Raw genomic sequence first — 22,550 nt, 5'->3', positions numbered from 1 at the left:
CGCCATTCTAGGGGCGAACAGACCGAGCCCGAAGGACCAGCCGGCTGTCACCCAGGGGAAGAGCCGCCCAGCCTTGGAAGCGCAGCACTAGAGGCAGGCAGCTCGGGTCCTGGCCCCTCTGCACCCCAGTCTCCCTGGCTGCAAAGTAGGGAAAGCGGGTGAGTACGAGGTCTATGGTTCGTTTTAGGTCAGCTGCCAAATCGATCCGCGGGCTGGAAACAGACCTTCCTTCCCCGCGCGAGGGCGCTGGAATTTCGGCCCCGCCTCCCTCGGGAGGTGCCCGGCCAAGACCTGCGAGGGCGCGGACGCGCCATCCCCCTTGGAAGAGGTCCCCGGGGGTTCGGGGGCTGGGGCGCTCATCCAGAGTCGAGAGCCCCGCCGCGTCTCCCGGGAGCAGGGCCGGCGCCGAGGAACTCAGAGTCCGGCCTGGTTCGCGCCCTCTCTTCCCCTCCCTCCCCGGCCTCTTCGGCGCGACGGATGAGTTGGGGGGGTCGAAAATGGACCAGACAACGGCCCCACCTACTCCCGGTCGCTGGCAGCCCCAGGCCCTGTGCGAGGCCCCAGCCCGCCGCCGGGGCAGGTAAGTGGCACTTTCTGTCTGGCAATCGGGTCTACGCGCACAAGCCCTCTGAGCTGCAGAAGTGGGAAGTGGGGGGCTGCCGGAGAGGCCTCGTGGAGGAGGTGGCTCCGAAGGCAGAGCCCCGGGATGGGGCTGAGCGGGTGTGCGGAGGTGGGAGACCCCAGCCAGGCGCTTGGGAACGTCGTGAGCCGCGCAGGGGCGGATGGGGCGTGCCGGGGTCTCGAGGTCCCCGAGCTCCGAGCAGAAGGCCTGCGAACGCCTCACCACGGAAGACCGACGTGCGGCCCGCGGAGGGAGCGCGGGGACTCCCCGCTCGCGGGGGCGCCTCGGCCCCGCCCCCTACCTGCGCGGCGGCCCCGCCCCCTCCGATCCATTGGCTAGACGCGCCGCCCGTCAGACGAGCCCCCGGGGCCCGCCCCCGGCCCCAATCGGCGCCTCTTAGCGCCGCGGCCGCCGAGCCGGCAGCTCCAGTCTGCCAGGCTCCCGGCCACCGCCCGCGTGGTGCGCCGCCCGCCAGCCCCTTACTGGCGCGGGACCGCGCGCCGCGGGCTCAGGGCGGACCATGCGCCTGCCAAGCCTGCCGCCCGCCCGCTGGCTGTGCGTGCTGGCAGGCGCCCTCGCCTGCGCCCTCGGCCCCGCGGTGAGTGTCCGCCGCGCCGCCCGCAGTCCCTGCAGCCGGGGGTGGAGTGGGGGCGGCGGGAGCCCGGCCGTCCGTGCGCGCGTCTGTGTCGGGGGAATAGGGGCGCCGATCGCCCGGTCTCGCCTTCTCCGTCCCAGACCGGATCCAGACCCGAGGGCTGGGGTCCTGGTCCTGCCCAGCCCTTCGCGGCTCAGCATCGGTGGAGGGGCGGGGGGAAAGCGTCGGCCCCAGACTTGCCTTCCTTGTAGTGGCTGCGGGCGTGCGTGGAGTGGGGAGGCCAGTGGGCGCAGGGTCGGGCACTGTGGTCGCGTGAAATGGAAGGTCTGATACACTGTGGGTCGTCGTTGTGTGCTGAGCCTGTCTGGAGGTGTCTGTGGGGTGTCAGAATCAGACCCAGCGCTGGGCCTGAGAAGGGGCTCTTGGGATCAGGTGGGTGGCAGGCAGACCCCTTCTTTTGCCCTCCCACTGAGCAGAGCAAAAAGATAGGGGAAGTCAAGGTGGAAGGTGGGTGGGCAGTGCGGGGTTAGGGATGGTGTTTAACAGGAGGGGACAGGCATGTGCATGGAGAAAGCTGAGCAGGGAGCCAACAGCCAACTTACAGTGGCCTCCTGCTTCCTACCAACAGAGGCATGTGTATGCCCCTGACACATGTGTACCCATGTGCCCTGTGTGTGGGTGTTCTTGTGTATGTGTCTGTGGATGACTCACCTGGGCCACAGAGTAGACCCTGGTTGAGGAAGGAGATGCATGGTTCATCTTACTCTAAAAACAAGAAGACCTCAAGGCTCACGGAGTCTACCCAAGGCCATTTTACAGATGGACAAAGTGAGGCCCAGAGACACAAGTGACACACCTGTCCCCCTGGACGGAAGTTGATTTTCTCCCTAATCCTACCCCAGGCCTTGAGTAATCTGGAGTTGCTGCTTGGGCAGGGCCTAAAATGCCCGCTCCAGATTGGCTGGGAGAGTATGAGGGATCTTGATTATCTAGTCCATTCTATCCCATGATCACCTCCCTTACTGTCGCCCCCACCAGGAGAGGAATCTCTGTGCTTCTGTTAGCTGATGTCTTGCACACCTTGGGGAGGGAAGCTCATTGCCTGTCCTGGGAGCAGACCTCTGGCAACTGGCAGGAGCCTCCCCTCCTCCCACTGATAGCCATGAGACACCCCCCCCCCCAGCACTTGAAGCCTCACCAAGCTCTGGCCCTTAGGCCACAGCTCTGCCACCACTCTCAGCCCCTCAGTGTCAGGAAGCCTCCAGACCTCACTGACAGCTCTCTGGCTCGCCCAACCCTGGGCCCCAGCCACTGAAACGCCTCTGGGATGAGCAAGGGATATTGGGACCACTGCTGATGCCCCATTCCCCCTCTCCCTGAAGGCTCTGAGCCCAGGGCAGAATGGTTTCAGTGGGGGCTCCTCTCACACCAAGCCATATCTGCCTCCCACCTCCTGAGACAGCCCAAGCCTGGCTCCTCCAATGCCTACCTCCCCTGTCTCTCCACATCGTATTCATTTAGTGCCCAACTCTGTCTCCTCCTCTAGACAGCCTTCCCTGATTGCTTCCGCAAACTAAACCCTCCCCCCAACCCTTCAGCTCTACTCACCTCCCAGTGGGGACTGTTCTGACCGTCCCGTGGGGTCAAGGGCTGGGGTCTCTCACCTTCCCATGTTCCTCACAGCCCAGTGCAGGGCGGTCCCACAGGGCAAGGGGAAGGGACTCAGCCAGGACCGGGTGAGGTCAGGCTGGAGAGAGGGGCCCCCATTTTCCTCTCTGCCTCCCCCTCCTCCCCTCCAGCTACCGCTCGCTCCCTCATGGAATGGACACCAGGCAATCCTGCTCCAGCCAGACTCAGGGAGGACGTTATCACAGTCATAAAATGGCAGCTGCAAAGTTCAGGTTGAAGGCCCAAGGCTAAGTCACTCCTGTTTATGGTGGTGCCCTGACCTCCGCCTGGGAAAGGGAAATCTCTGAACAGGGAAGCAAAAAGGTAAAGAAAACCTCCAGTGTCTCAGAGCAGGAAGTGTGCCCCAAGGCCAGCCGGGCCTTCCACCGCCCCTGCCCCCCTGTACAGCAGGCACGGGGACTTCCCACCGGTAACAGAGTTGCTCAGGGCAACAAGGGTAGGGGGGTGTGTGACCACGGGTCACAGAGGAGGAGCAGACCCAGGCCCTGGGAAGATTCTCGTGCTGGTGGGGGAGACCAGACCCAGTGACTTGGAAGGGAGAGCCCAGGTGGAGTGAGAGCACAGCCTCCCAGAACTGGGGGCAGGGGTTGTGAGAGGAACAGTCAGGGAAGGCTCCCTGGAGGAGGCAGGACAGTGCTGTGAATAGTTTGGCCAAATGGAACAACCTTTCACTCCTCTGTTGGCAGGACCAATAGGCCTGACCCCAGAAGAAGGAGGAAGCTCCCAGCTCACTCCCAGCTCCCCACAGAGTCTGGGATGGCTCAGGAGTTGGGGCAGGCTTGGCTCCTCCAATCCCTCTAAGATAGGGTACTGGCCACTGGCTCCTGAAGGCCTCACCTTGCCATAGGCATCCTTCTGCCCCTGCCGCCTGCTTCTAGCCTCTCCAGAGGCTGGTCATAGCTGCCCAGGCTCTCTTGGCCCCCAACAGGTCACCCTGTGAGCTTTGGGCTGCAGCTAGGTTAGGTCCCCTCCTCGAGTAAAGTGACAGCCTCAGTTAGGCCTGCCCAGGGAACCCCAGGGACTGTGCTGGAAGAAGGAGCTCCCTTCAGAAGTTTCCACCCTCCCATCCTGGTGCCCTGAAGTTTCTGGGGCTTCCATGGGGAGCCCAAGCTGGGTCCAGGAGACCTGGTCCCCACTCTACTCCACGGCGATGGTCGGTTGGTCTGGGGAACATCTTTAATCTCTGTGCAAGGGCCTCAGTTTCTTCACCACAAAAGGGAGGTGACAGGGAACTGGGAAGAGGAGGCTGGGCTAGAGCCAGCCCCACCTGGGGACATAATCTTCCCCTGGAGCCCAGTGTCTCTGTGAAACAGGGTTGGTCTTCCAGGGAGGACTCCTGTGAGCTTTGAAGGAGGCAGTGAAAGTGGTGGTGTGAACTGTGTAATGAGTCATCCCTTCCCCTTGGTCCCAGCTTGGGAGCCCTGTGGACCTTTATACAGCCATCTCTTTCCCCCCACCTGCCCAGGGGTCCCCAGGGCAGGCAGGAGTCCTGGGGATGGGGGGTGACCTCATGAGGTGGCCAGACAACCTGGGGGGTGAGGCTCCGGGACCTCTCACACCACAGGCAGCCTCAGTAGAAATCCAGCATGTGCCATGACGCCAGGGTGGGGCCTCTAGCCTGCCACCCTCCTGCCACTGCTGGGCCCCTCACCGTGGCCCCCCAGCCATGCAGGAGGAATGGGGCCTGCGGACTGTAAGAGGTCTTGTCCCTGTCTCCCAGCGCCTTCTGTCAACCTCCCAGACTGCATCCTCCCATTCAACTTCCCAACACAAAACGGTTTTCATTACACCAAGTGGAAAATTTCAATATGTACAAACTCTCTCTAATACCTTAGAAGCATTTGTGAAGATGAAAAAGAAACATAATTCAATCTCTCCACCACATGTACAGTTATATATTTTTACTTTTATTATGAAAATTTTCAAACAAGTAGAGAGAATACTATAATGAACATGCAACTACCCAAATTCCTAGGTTTGACAATTATCAACATTTGACAATTAAGATTTGCATTATTTGCTTTTTGGCTGAAGTATTTTAAAGTAAAATATAGACATCCTGACCTTCTACCCCAAATTATTTCAAGACACATCTCTAAAACCAAAGGACATTTTCCCATATAACTATGATACTATCGTTACACCTAACAAAATTCACAGGGATCCCTTAATATCTAGTGTTCAAATATCCCCAGCCAGAATTTAATCAAGCACCACAAGATGAGTGATGATGTCATTGGGGGGTGGCCTTGTCACAGGAGCTTTCCTATCTCTGTCTGATGGGCCTGCACCGAGAGCTGGCAGGTCATGAGGAAGGAGCAGGGTGCCCTGGCAGTGAACATCGAGCTGGGCTGCACCGGGCAGGGTTGTTTTTACACGCATCCCTTCTCATGTGGTTCGTGAGATGAGGATTTATATCTCTCAGGAAGTGCCTCCTGCTATCTAACTTAAAAACAAGTTCTTCCTGAACAACGGGTCACCAGAGGAGAGGAAGAGTCACCAACCAATCTCTGTGTACCGAGGACTCACAGCCTTGTGATTCCCTGTGCTAGTGCCCAACTCTTTGCAGGTGGCCCCAACTCCGATGTCGCCCACAGGCATTGTGTTTGTAAACTGAGTCCTGCAAACCCCCGTTCCCTAGGGGTGGCCAGGACTACTTTCAAGGGGCAGGGGATTTAAACTGAATGCTTAGCCAGAATCCCTGCTGTCCCTGCCATCACTACATGATCCTCTGCAAAGAAACCCTGGAAGGCTTCATGGCCCAAAGGAAACTTTCCAAGAAGAGCCCTTAGATGGGAACCAGCTCAGTGTCTTTGCTTGGATTCTCCTAATTGTAAGAGTTCTTGTCCTGGTATCACTCTGAGCTGTGGAAAGTTCTTTCTGGCCCGAAGCCCAAACCTGTATCCCTGTGTCCACCCTCCCACTCCAGCAACACACACACACACACACACACACACACACACACACACACACACACACCCCACTTCTCATTCTACTCTTCTACCACCCAGAGCTCAGCCTTCCCCAAGAGGAGGTGTGGCTGGCAAAATTTGGATTTGCAGAGAGCAGACTTTGGGCTATTGGCAAAGGGATGTAAAAATACAGAAAAAGGAAGAGAAATCAGACTGCAGTAGGGGACGAGGGGAGCTGACAGACTCGAGACCTCTCTGGTAGGTATGGCTGCCTATGGGTAGGACCTTCAGACTGCCTGGGATTATGCAAGGCACTACGACTGTGGCCAGGCCGGGGCATAGACGGCAGGGCCAGCCTGGCATGAGGGCCAAACTAGGGCTTTGGCGATAACTGCTAACCCTGCTGGCTGTCCCCTAGTGCCTGGCTAGTGTCCTTTACATGTGACCCTTGACACAACCCTAGAAGTAGGTCATACTGTTTCTGTCCCCATTTTACAGATGAGGATGATTAAGTTGCCCAAGTCACCCAGCCAGGAAGTGGCAGACAGTCTGATTCTGGAACGTGTGATCTTAACTGTGCTCTGCCACCTCACCAAGAAGAGCCACTTCTTCCAGAGGGACTATGGCACACCACACACTGCCCTGGGACATTAGAGATATTTTAATTATAATAGTAAAATGTAAAAATCTGAAGTGACAGCTCAGTGATTTGTCACACGTGTGTATACACCTGTGTAGCCACCACCCAGGTCAATCTATTACACATTCCTGTCACCCCAGCAGGCGTCCTCCTGCCTCTTCACGTATAAGATGAGGCTTTATTTCAACTTCTTTTGGTGCAGTCTGCAAAGCTGGGAGCATGTTTCCCCTCTCTTCTGTGACTTCTGGATCCCACCATCTACCACACCCTCCTATGTCCCTCACCGCCTCCCTTCCTGCCCTTCCCTCCTCCCCGCTGGCCTCTCACGACAGGACCTCCATCTCCTTACCAGTTCACACACAAGAGCCAGCACACAGGGGCAGGCTGGGATGTCGGGCTGTGGTCCCGTGTGCCTTTGATCACACTGCTTTCTCTCCGAGTCCTCGGTTTCCCCTGTGTCTCTTTGTTACCCCACGATTTCTGGGATTGGCGTAAATAAATGGTGGAGTATGAGATGGCTTCTGTTAAAGGCTGGAATAGTGGGGGAGAAGGTAAATGGGACCACTGCCGAGCCTCCTCTACTGCCCTCTACTCCCAATCCCCCTGCCACCTCTAACAGGCTCGGGCAGGAAGAAAAGAGCCCTCCTATGACAAACCTCAGAAGCACAAATCAAAATCTTCCATGGTGGCTCCCAGTACGTGGAGAGTTGCAGACAGAGTCTTCCTCCTGTCTCACCTTAGCCAGCCTACTGCATTTGGCCCTCCTTTCGGAGACCAGCTGCTCCTCAGGGGGACTCCTGCTCCCCGGAGTTGAGGCTGGGGGTTCTGACCTTAGGCAGTAGCTGGTCTCAGGCTGCCCACAAGGGGACTGGATATGGCCTACTAACCGGAGCTGGACCCACCCTGTCTTTCAGAGCTCCTAGCATCTAACAGCTACAACTCCAAGCATCTTCACCCTCACGCCCATCCCCACCCCAGCCTTTGCCCCAGATCTCAGGAAGCCCACATGGGGAGGAGAAAGCAGGACTTTCACCTGAGCCCCTCACCAATTCCTGTGCTGGGCTGAGCTCCAAGAATAAGCTTAAAGTCAGCTTGACCCTGCAGCTGAGCTGAGGCTGGAAAGTTTGGGACCAGACTGGGCTCCCAATACCTTCTCTAGGACAGGCGTTCCTGAGGTCAGGAGAAGGGACCCAGGCAGGAGTAAGGAAGCCCACAGCATCTCCTCAATCCTGGTCGTCTTCTGTCCCGTACCATGCTATTAGCTGGATGTGGGAAGTGACTGAAAAGGAGTTGGCAAGAGAGCCCTGAGTCTGGTTGGGGATGGGAATTAACCAAATCCTGTTAATTCTACCTGATCACTTTGGCCTTCTCCTCTCTATACCAACTCCCCTGCCTGCCTCAACCCAGGCCTCATCAGTCCCTGCCTGGACTGGTGCAGTAGCTTTCACCCCCACCACCTACAACCTGAGGGATCTTTGTAAAATGTGTGACCCCCATCCTCAGGCTCCTGCTTCAAATCTCTGATGGTCCCCAAAGGCCTAGGGGTCAAAGTTCCTACTTCAAAACTGGCATCCCAGCCCTTCCAATCCCACCCCTAATCCAACTTGTCTCCTGATCCCACAGAATTCCTTGCTGCAGCTCTACCAAGCTTCTTGCAACTTTGCATGTATTAGGCATTTGCATGCCTCCATGCTTGTGCACAAGCCACTCCTGCTTTCTGGGGTGCTCTTACTCTACCTCTAATTATCTAACTCTTACATATCCTCCAAGACCTACCCCTACAGAATGGGTACAGAATACCCACTCTGTATGAACCCCACACTCCAGCTAGATCCCACCCTAGAACTCTTCCCCGGGATCAGTAGACTTGGCTATATTCAGCCAGGGAATTTTCCAACTCTCTCCACGTGCCTGGAGTCCAGAGGGATAATGAGGATGTTTAGAATAGGGAAATAAGTGAGAAAGGAAGTCCAAAGTCTGCCTGAATTCCTCAGTGATAAGGGCTGGAGGGAGCTGCCCTGGCCCTGGCCCTGGCCCTGGCCCTCAAAGGGCAATGGTTGACCAGATGGCCCAAGGCAAGGCTGTGCAAAAGGGTTGATGGGGTCCAGATCAGTGGTCAGAGACCTAGGTCCCGTCTGGGAATGTGCATTTGCTGAGTGACCTCAGGTCCTTTTTTAGGTCTCCATTTCCTCTACCCCTCTCCAGATGGGCCCAGCACTCAACTAAATTGTGGCAAAGACAGAGCTCATCTTCCAGACCACCCCCATTTTATTCAGAGACACCCTAGGCTCCCGTACCCACCCCTCCCTTCTCTGTGAACTGCCCTTCATGAAGCCTCTGTAGCTGTGCTGCTAGGGGAGCAGAGTTGGCTAGAGAAGCTGACCCAACACCTTCTACCCTCAGACAGTGGGAAGCGGAAGCTGCCAAAACCCTAGGTGCCCACAGTGATTGGGAACGAAATATCTGTTGGCAAACCACATGGCCATAGCCCTAGCTTAGGAGGGCCCAGAAAGTAAGGTCATCCATTGTCCTTTCTCAGCCCATAAGGCTGGACACTTTTAGTTACAGGGACATAAAACTCAACTGACTCAAGCCATAAAGAAAAGCATTGGCTTATGTTGCTGGAAGCAGAGCTGATTTCAGGCATGGCTGGATTCAGGGGCTCAGATCATGGGAAGAGGGCCTGGTTTTTCTCCAGCTCTCTATTCTGCCTTCAGTTGTGCGGCCTTCATTATCACGTTTCACTTGTCGACAAGATGGCAGCAGAAGCTCCAGCCCCTGCGTCCTTTAAGGTTTCCACTCCAGTGGGAAAAAACAAATCCACTTGCCTCATTGCTTAATCCAAAGTCCCAGGGGTGAGCTTCCTGGCTCTGAGTAGCCTGACGTGGGCCATGTGCCAGGCACTGTGGCCTGGAATGCTCTGGTTGACTTAAGTCTTGGTCACATGTCAATCTCCTGGAAGAGGGTTCATCAGACCCCCATGAACTCGGAGTAGGGAAGGAGACAGCTTCCCAGACAGAGGTGAGGACATGGCACCAGAGAGAAGTAAAGGATGGTGGAAGGCGGAAACAGATGTCCACTACCAACCATCCTGCATTCACGCTGCAGTGTGATGGGAGGTGGAATGGGCAGGAGGATCAGGAGAGGCTGGGAAGGGACCGGAAAGCAGAAAGAACCTGTTGCAGGTGGACAACAGAGCCAGGAAGGTACCTGGGAGAGAAGTGTGCTCCAAGACAAGCAAAATAGACCAAAGGTGGGACACAAGCTTGGGCAGCCAGTCCCCAGGTTCCTCTTCCAGAGGCCACCTCTGAGATCCACCTGGCCATTCTTCCCCCTATACTTGAGGAAGCCAGAAACAGACCCCTCAAGACAGAGCACGTTGAGCATTTCAGTCTGAGTACCCTATGGGAAAGAGGGGAAGCACATGACCCCAAAGAGAAACCACAGGCACAGAGTTTCCTTTAAGTCTCGTCTCTTTTCTTTTAACAGTTATACAAATATTAATGACTGTATCCACTCCATAACGGATCCGTGTTACTTTAGTATATGCCAAGTTTTAAATGACTCACCATTTAATGTCTTTACCCCAACTCGCTGATAAAGTTAAAAATCCAAGATAGAACCCATGTTTGCTGTGTGGCTGCCAGGCCACTGGCACACGGGCAGGTGAGGTCTGGATGCTGGAGACTGAGAGCAGCCCTGGGCAAGGAGTCCTCCCCTAGACCTGGGCCAGGTCAGCCATGGTGTCATCTGCATATGGCCAAGCTGGGCGACAGGGGACCTGTGACACAATGAGGCCCAACAAAAGCCTTCAGCAGGGAATGGGGGAGCTGTGGAGGTGGCAGGGACTTAACTGTGTGGCCTCTTGGACACTGTGGTGTCCAGCATCCGCTTGGACCTCTCTCCATCCACAGCAATGGAGAGCTCACTGCCACCTGGGATGCAGAGCCCACAATGGGGCTGACTTACGTAGAACAATGGTCAAAGTGCTGAGTATTTTGGTGCCTGCAAGCCAGGTGGGGCCCCCTAAAGGAAGGAAATGAGGGGGAGCCCCCCACCTATGCTCTTCCCACAGACCCACTGTAAGAAACCCTAAGTCCCTAGGGAGGGATTGAAGCCCAGGGAGGCAAGAGCCAAGGTGGGAGGGCCAAGCTAGAGGAGACACTGAGAACGTGTGATTCTGGAGAGGTCTTGCTGGACCCTCTCCTATGCCCCCGGCAGGGACTGTGACGTTCTCCTCCCCAGGCAGAGATGAGGAAACTATGTGGGGTTGCCAGGGCCAGCAGCCACTTTCCTAAAGTCAAAGAGAAAAGAGCTGCCACCTGCTCAGCGGTTTCTCCGTGGAGGCCTTCACTTGCCCTTCCCCACCCAAGAGTTCCCAAGGCCTGATTTTCTCTGGCTGTGCCTGGACAGCCAATCCCCCGACTCACATGTCTTCTTCCCCAAAGCCAGCATCCCCTGTCACACAGGTCTGGCCCCACCCCTGATGCTTGGCCAAGGCCCAGAGGTGGTGAGGGAAGAAGCTTGGGCTTTCCTGTCCCTTCTGCCCCCCTTCTCGGGGGAGGGGAGGGCTGCTGGGCTCCTAGACGGGCCTCTTTTACTTCCTTAAACTTCCCCACCCCCATTAGATCTGGCACAGCTTGAATTATTTAGACCCTAGAAAGGAGGCAGGGGAGATCTGGGCAAGTAGGGCCCGAGTCCCCTTCCCAGCCCAGAAACCAGGGGACAGAGCGCAGGCTCCTGGAGCGAGGACAAAGGCCGGAAAATGTAGCCGGACTCCTGGATTCCTCCCAGGGCTGGCCCCAGGGACCAGAGGCCAGGATCTAATTCCCCACAGCAAGGTAGCGCTAGCTGGGCCCCACCCATCCAGGGAGACCCGGGCAGGGACAGAGGACCCCCAAGCCAAGCTGGAGAGTGGCAGTGTCCAGAGGGCCAGCTCAGGGCTCTAAGGAGAGGCCCTCTTGCCTCTGTCCGGGGTCGTGCCACCCACAAAGAGACAGAGTTGTTATAGCTGCAGCACTGTTGGGGGAGCCAGTAAGAAGCCATGACAGGGCCCTCAAGGTGGGCCTGACTTTGGGGACAGTGGACAACTGTTTGAGGTCAGATCCAGGTAGGATCGGGTTTCAGTCTGGGGCTGCAACTGGGGTTCAGCTGAACTTGGGTCTCCTCCAGGGTGAGAGCAGTTGGGCGCAGGGCCCTCCGCACTCCTGAGGGAGTGGTGAGGCCGATGAGCCCCTCCCCGTCTCTGTCCCCCAGGGCAGCCAGGCAGCCATGCTGCAGCAGGAGTGTGACTACCTGCGGATGATCGAGGTGCAGCGCAAGCAGTGCCTGGACGAGGCCCAGCTGGAGAACGACACCACCGCAGGTGAGGGCACCGTGGGGGGGGTGCTGCAGACCCCCGCAGGACCCCGTGTTTCCTCACCTCGTGAGCCCCGGTCCAAGTCACATTCGTTCCACGTTTGTTGGATGGGGACCCCAGGACAGGGAATCACACCACGGAGCTGCTGGCTGGTGAGGAGGGCCTGGGGGGCCAGATGGAAGAAGGAAGGGGCTGACTGGCCTCCACGTCCCCCGTACCCCAGCCCAGGTCTGGGGAGCTCCCTGCACCAGCTGAGGAGGACGTACTAAACAGGGGCTCTGAAAAGCGCAGGGAGCCAATCTGCCTTTGGGCTCCCTCTCCCTCTTCTCCAGGAAAAATGGAGATGAGGCCCGTGGCCGCCAGCCCACCAGGGATGGGAGGCCCAGGGCGCTGCGTGGCGGGACGCACGGCCAGTCAGAGTAGGCAAGTTCCAGGAATCCCCACCCCACCCAAAGGAGGGCCGGGATGGGGACAACGGCCCCAGAACCCCACACTCCTGGATTAGCTCCTGTACTATATTAGCATCTCAAAGAGCAGGGGACATTCAGTCACAGTGTGTGACCCCCACAGGGGCCACGTGGAGCTCAAAGCCAGCTCAGCAGTCCAGAGCAAGAAGGGGCACCAGGCTAGTCAGACAGGTCTGGAATACTCACCATGGCGGGGAGGGAGGCTCAGCTCCTTCCTCTCAAGCCTAGGCTCTGCCACCGGGACACCCAGAGGACTTATGGTGACGCCACACACGCACACGCACACGCACACGCAGGCCCCTAGGCCTACCCAGGTGCACACACTGGCCTCCCCTTCCCAGCCCAGGCTCAGCCGGCCAGAGGAACCATCAGCTCATTATCCTGCTGATTAGCCGAGTCAAGGTCAGCCCCGGAGGCTGAGCACACGGGGCTGCCGGCTCCTCCCTCAGGGGTCTGGGAGAGCTCCAGCCTGGCAGTGCGAGGGGTGGTGCCGGCTTCCCAGACCAGACAGCGGGGCCGTCACCCGCCCTTAGCTCAGAGCAGCCCAGGGTGAGCACGGGAGGAGTTCCTGGGAGAGGCGCCACTGGAGCCAGACTTGGCGGGTGGGCAGGTGGGAAGAAACAGAGAGGCTGGGAAGGTGGGAGGCACGCAGGAAGTGGGAGGGGGGTGTCAGGTTCAAGGCTCACGATGCGGAGGGGGGGCTGGCGCCTCAGGGCTGGAGGCAGAGAGGTGGCAGTGCCTGCTCTGGGTCTCCGTCCCAGGCCCTGCCCCGAGGCTGAGCTTCCTTACGGAGCAGCCTTGCTCAGGAGCCGGAGCATCTTTACGTCTTCCCCGCCCCCAGGCTCCCTCGCCACCTTTCTGAGGCTGACGGTTCTGTGACCCCTCCCGGGTCCCTTTTCTCAGCCCCCGTACCCAGCTCTCCGGCTCCTGCGCTGTAAGTGAGTGTGTTCAGCCTCACAGAGAGGCTTTGCCTCCCCTGGGTCTCAAGGCAGGACGGCCCCCTGTTTCCTAGGCCCCGGAGACTGAGGCCTGGGTCAAGGGGTGGCTGGACCTGCCACTCCCTACGTGCCCCAGCCCACCTCGCCAGGGCAGGGGGGCAGGCCCAGGCTGCAGACAGGCCTCCGCAGGCCCCAGTGGTGGGATTACGGGCAGCCCTGAGAGGCCCAGACCCCAGACTCTAGGCCTCACTGCAGCACCTCCCAGGCCCTGAGGCAGGCCACCCTCGTGATTCTGATGAGGTCATTGCTGGCACAGCATGCCTGCTGGGTGCCAACAGCCTGTCACCAGCAGCCTGGGATCCAGAGGAGGCAGGCATGGGTCAGGCGCCATGGGTCTGCCCATGGCCGTGTAGGGCTCTCTGTATGTTCGTGCACAACCAGGTGTGTGCTCCTGGCCCACGTCTGTCCGGGCCGGTGTCTCTGTAACTCTGTGTCTGACTCTGTCGTTGTGAGTCGGGAGTGTGTGTCTACTTAGGCCCGCACATGGCTAGACGTGTCCGCCTGGTGTGCTGCGTGTCAGTTTGGGCGTGTGCCCATCAGTGTGAATGCTGGTGGTACGCCCAGACATGTCTGTCCCTATGCACGCATGTCTCTGTGGGTTGTGTGTCTCTGTGTGCTGTTTGCTTGTGTCCGTGGTCTTCCCATGTCCAGATAAGTGTACAGGTATGTATGTCTGCATGTGTGTCTGGGGTTCCGTGTGCCTAGAAGTACATGTCAGTGTGTGTGTTTGTGTGCACACAAGTCTATGAAATGACACAGCAGAGGCTCACCCCACCTGGCCTCACCATCCCCCACCCAGGCTTGGGGCTGGGCTTTCCTTTTGGGGTCACAGTCCCTAATGGGCACACACAGCCACCCTGGGCCCGGCGTCTCTATGGGCCTGGTGACGTGTGTCTTGGAGCCTGTGAGGTCTCCCTGCGGCAAGCACACCCAAAATACTCCCAGGGCCCAGCCCAGGACAACAGGCCAGTCCAGACACTAAATATTTTCATGGCTGTCACCCCCTCTGCTGCTGTCACCCCAACCCTGCTGCCTTAGCAAACCAGCCCTGCCCTGGCTCCTGTAGGGCCTCCCCTCACCACATCCCCCAGACTGGCCTCTCCTCCCTGGCTCCCCTGCCCGGCCCACTGCCCTGCTCACTGACCCAGTGCAGTTCACAGCCCAGCCTCGGTTGCGCTGAGATTCCTTGAGGTCAAGTGTGGCCTCCCCAAGGGCAGAGCCCAGTCCCCTTCTCTTCTGTCCCACCCCTGGTGAAGGAGAGCTCAGGGCCAGAGACCCAGCCCCAAATCTGCTCCCCAACCTGTGCCGGCGGCTGGAGATTCAGAGAGTCCGAACCTGGCCGGGACTCAGAAACAATAGCTGGCCTACAAAACAGGGTGTGCCCAGCACTGTCAGAGAAGGGTAAACAAAGTCCAGCAGCAACAAAATTCCCAGAGAAATGACACTGAGCCCTCCTGGCCAGGAGGAGAGGGAGGCTGTGCGTAGGCCGCGCCACTCACCGGCGGTGGGACCTCGGACTAGTTGCCTAATTGCTCTGTGCCTCAGTGTCCCCCGCTGTGAAACAGAAGAGTTAAATAAGTCATTCATTTAAAGTGGTTAGAGCAGTGCCTGGCACACACAAAGGCTATGTAAGTGTTTGCTATTATTACAATAACAGAGTCTTGAACCATGAGCAGGATTTGACTGGTCTGAAGGGCCCCTACATGGCCTCCAGAGAGCTGGCACAGAATGGGAGAGGGACTGGCAGCCAGGGTGACACCACAGAGCCCTCAGGACAGCCTGGGGTGGAGATGGTTGGGGTCCACGAGGAAGGGAGGCCGTACTCTTCGGCCAGGCCCTGAGGATGCGGGGGTCCTCCTCAGCCTTCAGCTGCAGGCACCGCCCGACTGCTGCAGCCCCAGAAGGGACCCCTCCCCTCTGCCAGCCCACTCCAGCACTCAGAGTGCTGAGGCTGCTCCCCAAGTGAGGACATCCCTCCACCTCCTCTTCCCAGACTCCCCTCTTGGGAACTCGTGAACCTTCGGACCTGGGCTGGGCTGGGCTTGGCCCAGCTGGCGTTGACTTTGGCTCAGGGGTTGGGTTTCCTGAGCAAATCTAAGGACTGGCAGGATTGCAAAGAGACAATTAAGTCTCCCTCAAGGGAGGGGGTCCAGAGTAGTCTTAGTCCTCCAGGGGCACTCAGCTCTTGAACAGGCAAAAGCGTGGCATTTGCGTCTGCCCTTAAAGCAGACCCTTAGGAACCCCACTGAGCACCCGTCCCTGGCCAGGCTCTGCAAGGTGAATAGCTACATGGTGCAGAACACAGCCTGTGACGCAATTTTCTCTGAGCTCACTCTCTGACAACACCCCCACCGTCACAATTCACAATCTGAGCTTTGCTGGCCAGGGCTGCTGAGCACCTGTGTTGCTCAAGAACTAGCCATACCCCAATATACTCATTAGCCCAACACCTTGTTTTTATAACAGACTTTTTCTAATGCCTCCTATACTGTCATAAAACGAAATTCAGGACACACGCTCATTCACTTTTATAAAAAGTGATGTTCTAGCTGTTATGTGAAAGAATAATTAAAAGGCAAGTAATTTCTAATAAAATACTGCATACACGTTCAGGCATGATTGCACTAAAAGAAGATGTAGTCTGTAGGTTGTGCCTATAAATATAAATTCCGGGAATGTGAGACCTATAAATGTAGATTGACATGTGCGGGCGGTTGTATCAGTGACTCAAATATTACAGGCAGCTCTGCTGTAGGTAACATGATTTTCCAAAACGTTGAACAACTCTCAGGAAAGTTCCGAACAAAATAAAGCACAGTCTTGGCTCCCTTTACTCAGTGGTTGCATTCCTGGAAAACTTCATGTATGTCAAACCTGTGCAATGGCTACCTTGTGTTTATATGTGAAACGAGTAAGAGTCCAGGCCGTGGTCATTACGAAAGGTTTTCATCTACACAAATTTGCAGTGGCTCATCTGAAAGCCAGGCAGAACGTGAGACAGTTCATCACTGTGCAGGACCATCCAGGTTGCCTGCCTGGCATCCCTGGTGCCTGTCCATCAAATGCCAGGTGAGGCCCCTCAGTTGCTGCAACAAATAACCCTCCCCCCCGCCAGTGATGGGGGGTGCTCCATCCCTCACTGAGGACCGAGGAGCTATAGTCGTGCCACCTCTCCCTGCCTCCCTGTCAAGACAGGCCCAATATAGCCTGGGCAGGGCCGTGCCTCCCCTCTGAGACCTGAGTCTCAGGTGGGAGCCTGGTGGCAGGAGGAAGAGAGTGGGTGCCTCTGGGCTCAGGCCCCAGGGCTGGAGACACCTAGTGACCATGCTGACCCTTGTGTCCTCTGCCTTCACCCCACAGGCTGCAGCAAGATGTGGGACAACCTCACCTGCTGGCCAGCCACCCCTCAGGGCCAGGTGGTCGTCTTGGCTTGCCCCGCCATTTTCACGCTCTTCTCCCCCATTCAAGGTAGGAGCCCCAGGTTGAAGGGAGGGAGCTGGGGTGATGTGAGCGGGCCGCCTGGAGTGGGGACTCACCTCTCAAGGAGGAGGACAGGCAAAGGAAAGTGGCCAAAGGGGCTGCAGCCTGGGGGGCTGGCAGAGAAGGCCATGGCACTGGGCCTCTGAAGGACTCATGGGATTTGATTAGCTCTTCACATACAGATAAGCCTGTGGGAAAGGCTCGCTAAATATTTGCTCAACAATTGATAACTGATTGACTGACAGGCACTTGATTACATTATGGCTCCCATGTTCCTGTTGCCTTGGGCTGGTCATGATTCAGTCTTTCACTGCCTGGAGCCAGTGACCTCTGGGGCTCTGCTTACACACGCCGTCACGTTCTGCTTAAATGAATGTTCACATATGAGGCAGAAAAGAAGAAGGGGAGCCCCTTCAGGAAGTGGGCTTTCTTGCCATTAGGGCTTAAAGAGGCTTACGACATACATTCGGTCATTCTGTCACACAGCGAGTGAGCAGCCCTGGAGTGCCAGGCACTGGGCTGCACAAGCATGGTGGGGAGGGGACACAACAGCCCCCAGGCTGCTCTTGGGGAGCTAGCGTTCTAGTTGGAGAGATGTTTAGTAAGAAAACAAACAAATGTATCCTAAACAATAAGAAGTGCTGGGGGAGAGAAAAAGGAGGGTGGGAACGACATAAGGCCGGTGTTCATGAACACCTCTGAGGAGGTGACAGACACCTCGGGTGCCGTCCAAAGACCTGGAGGTGAGACGGAACCACGAGAAAAAGATCCTAGGCAGGCGGACAATTGAGAGAGAGAACGCAGAGCCCGCGGAACAAGCATTCACAGAGAGCGCAGGGGAGGAGGAGAGGGGAGAGAAGGGGCAGGGACGGGGCCCAGGCTATGCAGGGCCTGCCAGACTGAGCCGAATACTTGGTTTTTTTCCTAAGTCCAGTGAGAAGCCTCTGGCGGGGTTTTAAGCAGGAAACTGACACAGTCCGATTTAGGTTTTTAACTGATAACTCCAGTTTCTGTGAGAAGGAAGGATTCTAGGAGTGTAAATGGGAAACCCAATCACAAGGCAGGTGAGCAAGGATGATGGCTCGGATTCTGGTAGAGAGTGTGGTGGAGGAGAAAAGTGGGAGATTTGTCTATGGAGGGCTTGGGGGAGAGCGAGGGGGAGAGAGGGAGGAATCAAGGGTTCCCCTCTCTCTCCCAGGTCTAGGTTTAATGAGCTGGAGGGAAGAAAGAGCTGGACGGGGTGGGGAGGATTGAGGAGGAGCAGGACTGGGTGGGGAGGACTGAGGAGGAGCAGGACTGGGTGGGAAGGGATGAGGGAGGAGTGGGTCTGGATGGGGAGGACTTATGAGGAGTAGGTCTGTGTGGGAGGACTGAGGGAGGAGCAGGACTGGGTGGGGAGGACTGAAGGAGGAGCAGGTCTGGGTAGGGGGTACTTATAAGGAGCAGCCTTAGATAAGGATTCAAGGAGTGAGCAAAAAGACTCGATTGCCTCTCACTCCAGGCGGCCTTTCCTCCCTGGACCCCCGTCTCTCTGTAAAGTGGGGGTGGGAGGTGGACCAAATAGTCTCTTTGGGATGGGCCAGTTTTCCCCGCAGTGCTTGGTATTGTGCCCTCACTGGTGAAGGACAGACCTCAAAGCCCTCCTGAGGAGTCTGGAAACAGTCACAGGCAGTGCCATGGTCCAGGTTGGCGCCCAACTGGCCCAGCCCTCCACCAGGGGGACCCAGTGCCTGAGCAGGTCCGAGAGGGGCTCCTCTGGCAGGTCTCACAGCACAGACCATCAGCAGAGCCTGGGAACCAGCCTTCTCTCAGATCCCTGGAAGCACCTGCTAATTGCCTTCCTCCCTGACACTCTGCTAACTGCATTCCTCCCAACGGTTCTTCCTTCTGTCCCTGCTGGAATGTGCCAGGGCAGCTCCTTCACTTGAGAACCTGGACTCCAGCCCCCTGTCTGGCTAACCCTGAGGCTGCCAGCATCAGTGGGGTCCACACGGTGCCTTTGTGCAGATGAGAAAACGTCAGCCCTTGCTCCAGAAGAATCAGCCTCTCACTAGAGCCCACAGCCCAAAGTGGCAAGCTGAATATGAAGTAGGTTTTTGCCCCCGTGGCCATCGGCCAGATGCCCTTGTGCAGTGAACAACCTGCACAGCTACACTTGGTGGGCCTAGTCTCTGAAAACGGTGGAGAGAAATAGAAGACTGTGATTAGGGTTTCAAAATGTAGAGGCAAGAGGGTGTTTTCCTGAGTAACTACTAATAGATGAAGAAGGTGTGAGCAACTGACCTTAAATTCCAAAGAGAGAAGTTTGCAAGTGTAGGGTAGGATGATGCCCACGCTGACTCCCATGTCTTTGGATAACAGGACTGGGGAAGGAGTATCCCCCCAGGAAGAGACCTGGTTCTACAGGCAAAGCTGAGGGAAGCTTACAGATGATAAAAATCATGGGGGTTTAGGAAGAAGTCATCTACCCCGGCTGGAGGAAACACCTGGAGGAGGTGGCCTGGCCAGGCAAGGGATTGCTCATGAACGCACCAAAGCGTTCATGGTGGCTCACTTCTTTACTTTGCAGTCTGCAGATCTGCGGTGTTTTTATCTTCAAATATTTAGAGAGACATTTTTTCTGTTGTTGTTACTCATACCTGCAGTGAGAGTGGATAAAGAGATTTTTTTTTAGAATAAAAAGTAGGATGGCTATTTTGGTTGAGAAAACTCAATAGACATCAATTCTCACCATGTCTGTGGAGTCTACGGGACACCTCCTCTCCCCACCACCTGCGTCACGATGCCATGGATAAGGAAGTCTCCGTGCCAACTAAGAAGCTTGCCCTTGCTGGCTGGGATGGGGCGCATGGGAGGAATTTCAGCAGGAGGGCTCCGTGGTCAGGCCTGGGTGTGAGAACTATCCTCCCAGCTGCTTGGGGGACAGGGGTAGGAAAGCAGGGAGACCATCCAGAGGCTCCTACCTAATGCAGGGGAAATGAGATGGTGGTGGTGTTGAGGGAAGAGAGTCTGGGATAGGACTGGTGACAGATGGGGGAGAGGGGAAGGGAGTGAGGAGAGAATGACCCCCCAGTTTCTGGCTCCAGTCACTGAGTGGTGCTTTTCAGGAGGTGGAGAAGCCCAGGGAGGAGCAGGGGCCGTGACCGCTCTTTGACACATGGTGAGTGGGAGGAGACTGGGAGAATGGAGGTGCCCCTCCCAGCACGGGGTTAAAGTCCCTTGCCACCTCCCTCCTGCCCTCCATATCCCTCTCCACAGACACAGGGCCTGCAGTTTCCCAGGCCCACCCTGGAGAGAAACTCTTGGCTGCTTCTCTGGGTCCCATGGTGACCGCCTTTGGGATCTCCTAGAGAGCAGCTCGCTTTGAGGCCTGGACCACAGTCCCAGGCCTCCCCAAAGAAGCCATCTAGCCCTGAAGATGACCCCCCATCCTGTCCCCTGCCCACCATCGACGGCAGCCAGGGCTCCAAGGGTGCCCCTTTGGCCACTGTTGGGAGCCCAGGAAGATCTGGAGTCTTGGTCTGCATCCCAGGCCTGCTGCGACCGTGGCCAAGTCACCTCACTTCTCTTAGCCTGGGGATCCCCACCTTTCAGTGGGACAAATGAAAACTCCTGATCGCTAGCCTTAACACATTAATGTTTACCCTGCCACCCCACTCACACACTCACACACACACAGCATGTGAAGCTGCCGTGTAGGTTGTGTAGGTGCTGATGAGTCATAGCAGTTATGCTGCTAGCGTAATTCACGATGCCAGGTGCTCGCTTTGTCACGGTGCCTGGCCTCATGAAGCTCTGGTCCCTCTGGAGAATAGGAAGCCGGAGCTTTAGAGGCCCAGCTCACAGCTGGTTGATTTGGGCCTTATCCCTCTTTTTGACCCACCCGACCCTGGTGGGGGGAAGTCCCCAAAAGAATCGGATCTGGGGTGGAGCCATGGCCTCAGAGCCCGCGTGAGCTCCTGAGAGCTGAGGCTGGGGCCGGGCCTGCAGTTTGAAGAGGGGCTGGACTGAGGGCTCCGAGCCAGGCCCACCTCAGGCTGCAATGGTGGGAAGCTGGGAGGGCTGGGTAGGGGCAGCTAAGACCCTTCTCCTCACCTTGGAGCCTCTTGCCCCGATGTGGCTGGGAACCCCGGGGAAGAAAAGGGGCTGCCAAGGCAGGAAACTGGCCCAGCCCAATGCCCCTTCTTCGGCAAGGTCCTTCCCTGCCTTCCCCGGGCCACGCAGTGGAGATAGAGCCAGCCCTGGGCTGCTCTTTCCTGGCTGTCCTCCCCCAGCCCCAGCCATCCCTCAGTTCATCTCCATAAAATAGGGGAATAAGGCCTCTTTCAAAGGGTTGCCACAATTTACAGAAACAGTGAACATGGAACATCTGGCATATTCCTGGCACAATGCAAAGTTTGGAAATATCAAACACACGTGCACAGTGACCCTCCCTGAGCTCACAGGACAGCTTGACCCCTCCCAAAGCTCTGCACCTGGACACCGAAGCAAGTCCTCAGGTCACCTCAGTGCAGGCGAGGCCAAGCTTACCTGGGAAGACTCGAGACCAGACCAGCTCTATCTTGTCCTCTCTGTGTGGCCTGGGGCAAGTGACCCACCTCTTGGGACCTCCACTTCTCAGCTGTGAAACGCACTTACCTTGCTTGGTGGATGGTGAAGGGATTAAACGGGATGTGCCTAAAGTGATCTGTGCAGCACCAGCACGTGAAAAGTCCTCAAAAACTGACGCACGAAGCTGACAACGGTGGTGACAGTGCCGGTGATGAATGAGTAATCCTCTCCCTCACCCTTGCCCATTCAACCCCTCCCCTCCCTCAGGGGAGAGGACACTCCCCAGGGCTGGAGAGTGGGGAGCCTTGGTGACACCCCTCACCTCACGTGCCTCCTGAGTAGCCCTGTCCCTTTGCTGCGGCCTTTAGCCTGCAAGCACAGTGGAGAGTGCCGCTGCCCTGTAGCTCCAGCCTCAACTGGTTTCTACCCAAAGCTCCTGCAGTGCTGTGCTGCCCCGTTCCCCTTTCACGCACCCCTGCCTGGGCAGGTGCCCCTGCGGGAACTGCCTGCTTCTCCACCTACGAGGATTCCAGATCTGCACCCTCATCAGGCGTCCTCCAGCCCCCACGCCCATAGCCACACTTGGGGGCCTCTCCAGCAGCACATCTGAGCTCCCCCAGGTGTGGGAGGAATCCCAGCCCCGCAGGCCGAGGCAGACACGCGCCCCCACCCCAGCTGTGGCCCCAGCTGAACGAGGTTCAGCATTCAGCTCACGGCAAGGGTCAGGGATCCTTCTGTGACAAGGATCCAGGCAGTCTGTGACAAGGATCAGAGTTTATGTTGTACCTGGGGTCAGGTTCAGACCATGGCAGGGGTAGGAATGAGCCCAGGAATGCCTGCTCTGCTTCTGTCATCTGTGCAGGAGGGTCCCCTGGCAGCCCTGCAGGGGCTCCTCCCTGCCCCAGGTGCCCCGTGGTGCCCTGGGTGTCCAGGCAGCTGGAGTCTGACAGCACCGGGGCTGGGGGGAGCAGGCCTGAGTCCTCTGCCCTGTGCCAAGCACACAGACAGCCAGGTCTCCGTGGCCTACTCCAGGGACCAGCCCTGCTCCCAGCCTCAGCCTCCCTCCTCCCTGCCCCTGCCCCCGACCCAGGCCACAACGTGAGCCGCAGCTGCACCGATGAAGGCTGGACACACCTGGAGCCCGGCCCCTACCCGATTGCCTGTGGCTTGGATGACAAGGCATCAAATTTGCATGAGGTGGGCCTCAGTGCACCCCTACCCCGCCTGCAGAGCACCT

General features: G+C 57.3%; 1 protein-coding gene across 5 annotated transcripts in view; it reads left to right on the top strand.

Annotated features, from left to right (window-relative positions):
- The first annotated feature begins 384 nt into the window (after positions 1-384).
- Positions 385-22,550, top strand: part of VIPR1 (vasoactive intestinal peptide receptor 1) — a 33,065-nt gene continuing 10,899 nt past the window's right edge. For 2 of the 5 annotated variants that reach the window (XM_045529875.1, XM_045529874.1), the window contains exons 1-4: positions 1,058-1,220; positions 11,715-11,823; positions 16,643-16,750; positions 22,404-22,510. In XM_045529875.1, coding sequence (XP_045385831.1) covers positions 1,143-1,220; positions 11,715-11,823; positions 16,643-16,750; positions 22,404-22,510 — 402 coding nt within the window. In that variant the 5' untranslated portion in view covers positions 1,058-1,142. Of the gene's footprint in view, positions 581-1,057; positions 1,221-11,714; positions 11,824-16,642; positions 16,751-19,236; positions 22,511-22,550 lie in introns of those variants that run through there. The other 3 variants (XM_045529873.1, XM_045529871.1, XM_045529876.1) reach the window with 2 other exon arrangements.

Source organism: Lemur catta, chromosome 18 (assembly GCF_020740605.2).
Source record: "Lemur catta isolate mLemCat1 chromosome 18, mLemCat1.pri, whole genome shotgun sequence".
Taxonomy (NCBI): Eukaryota; Metazoa; Chordata; class Mammalia; order Primates; family Lemuridae; genus Lemur; species Lemur catta.
The sequence above is the reverse complement of the archived record's forward strand: the minus strand, read 5'-3'. Positions and strand labels throughout refer to the sequence as shown.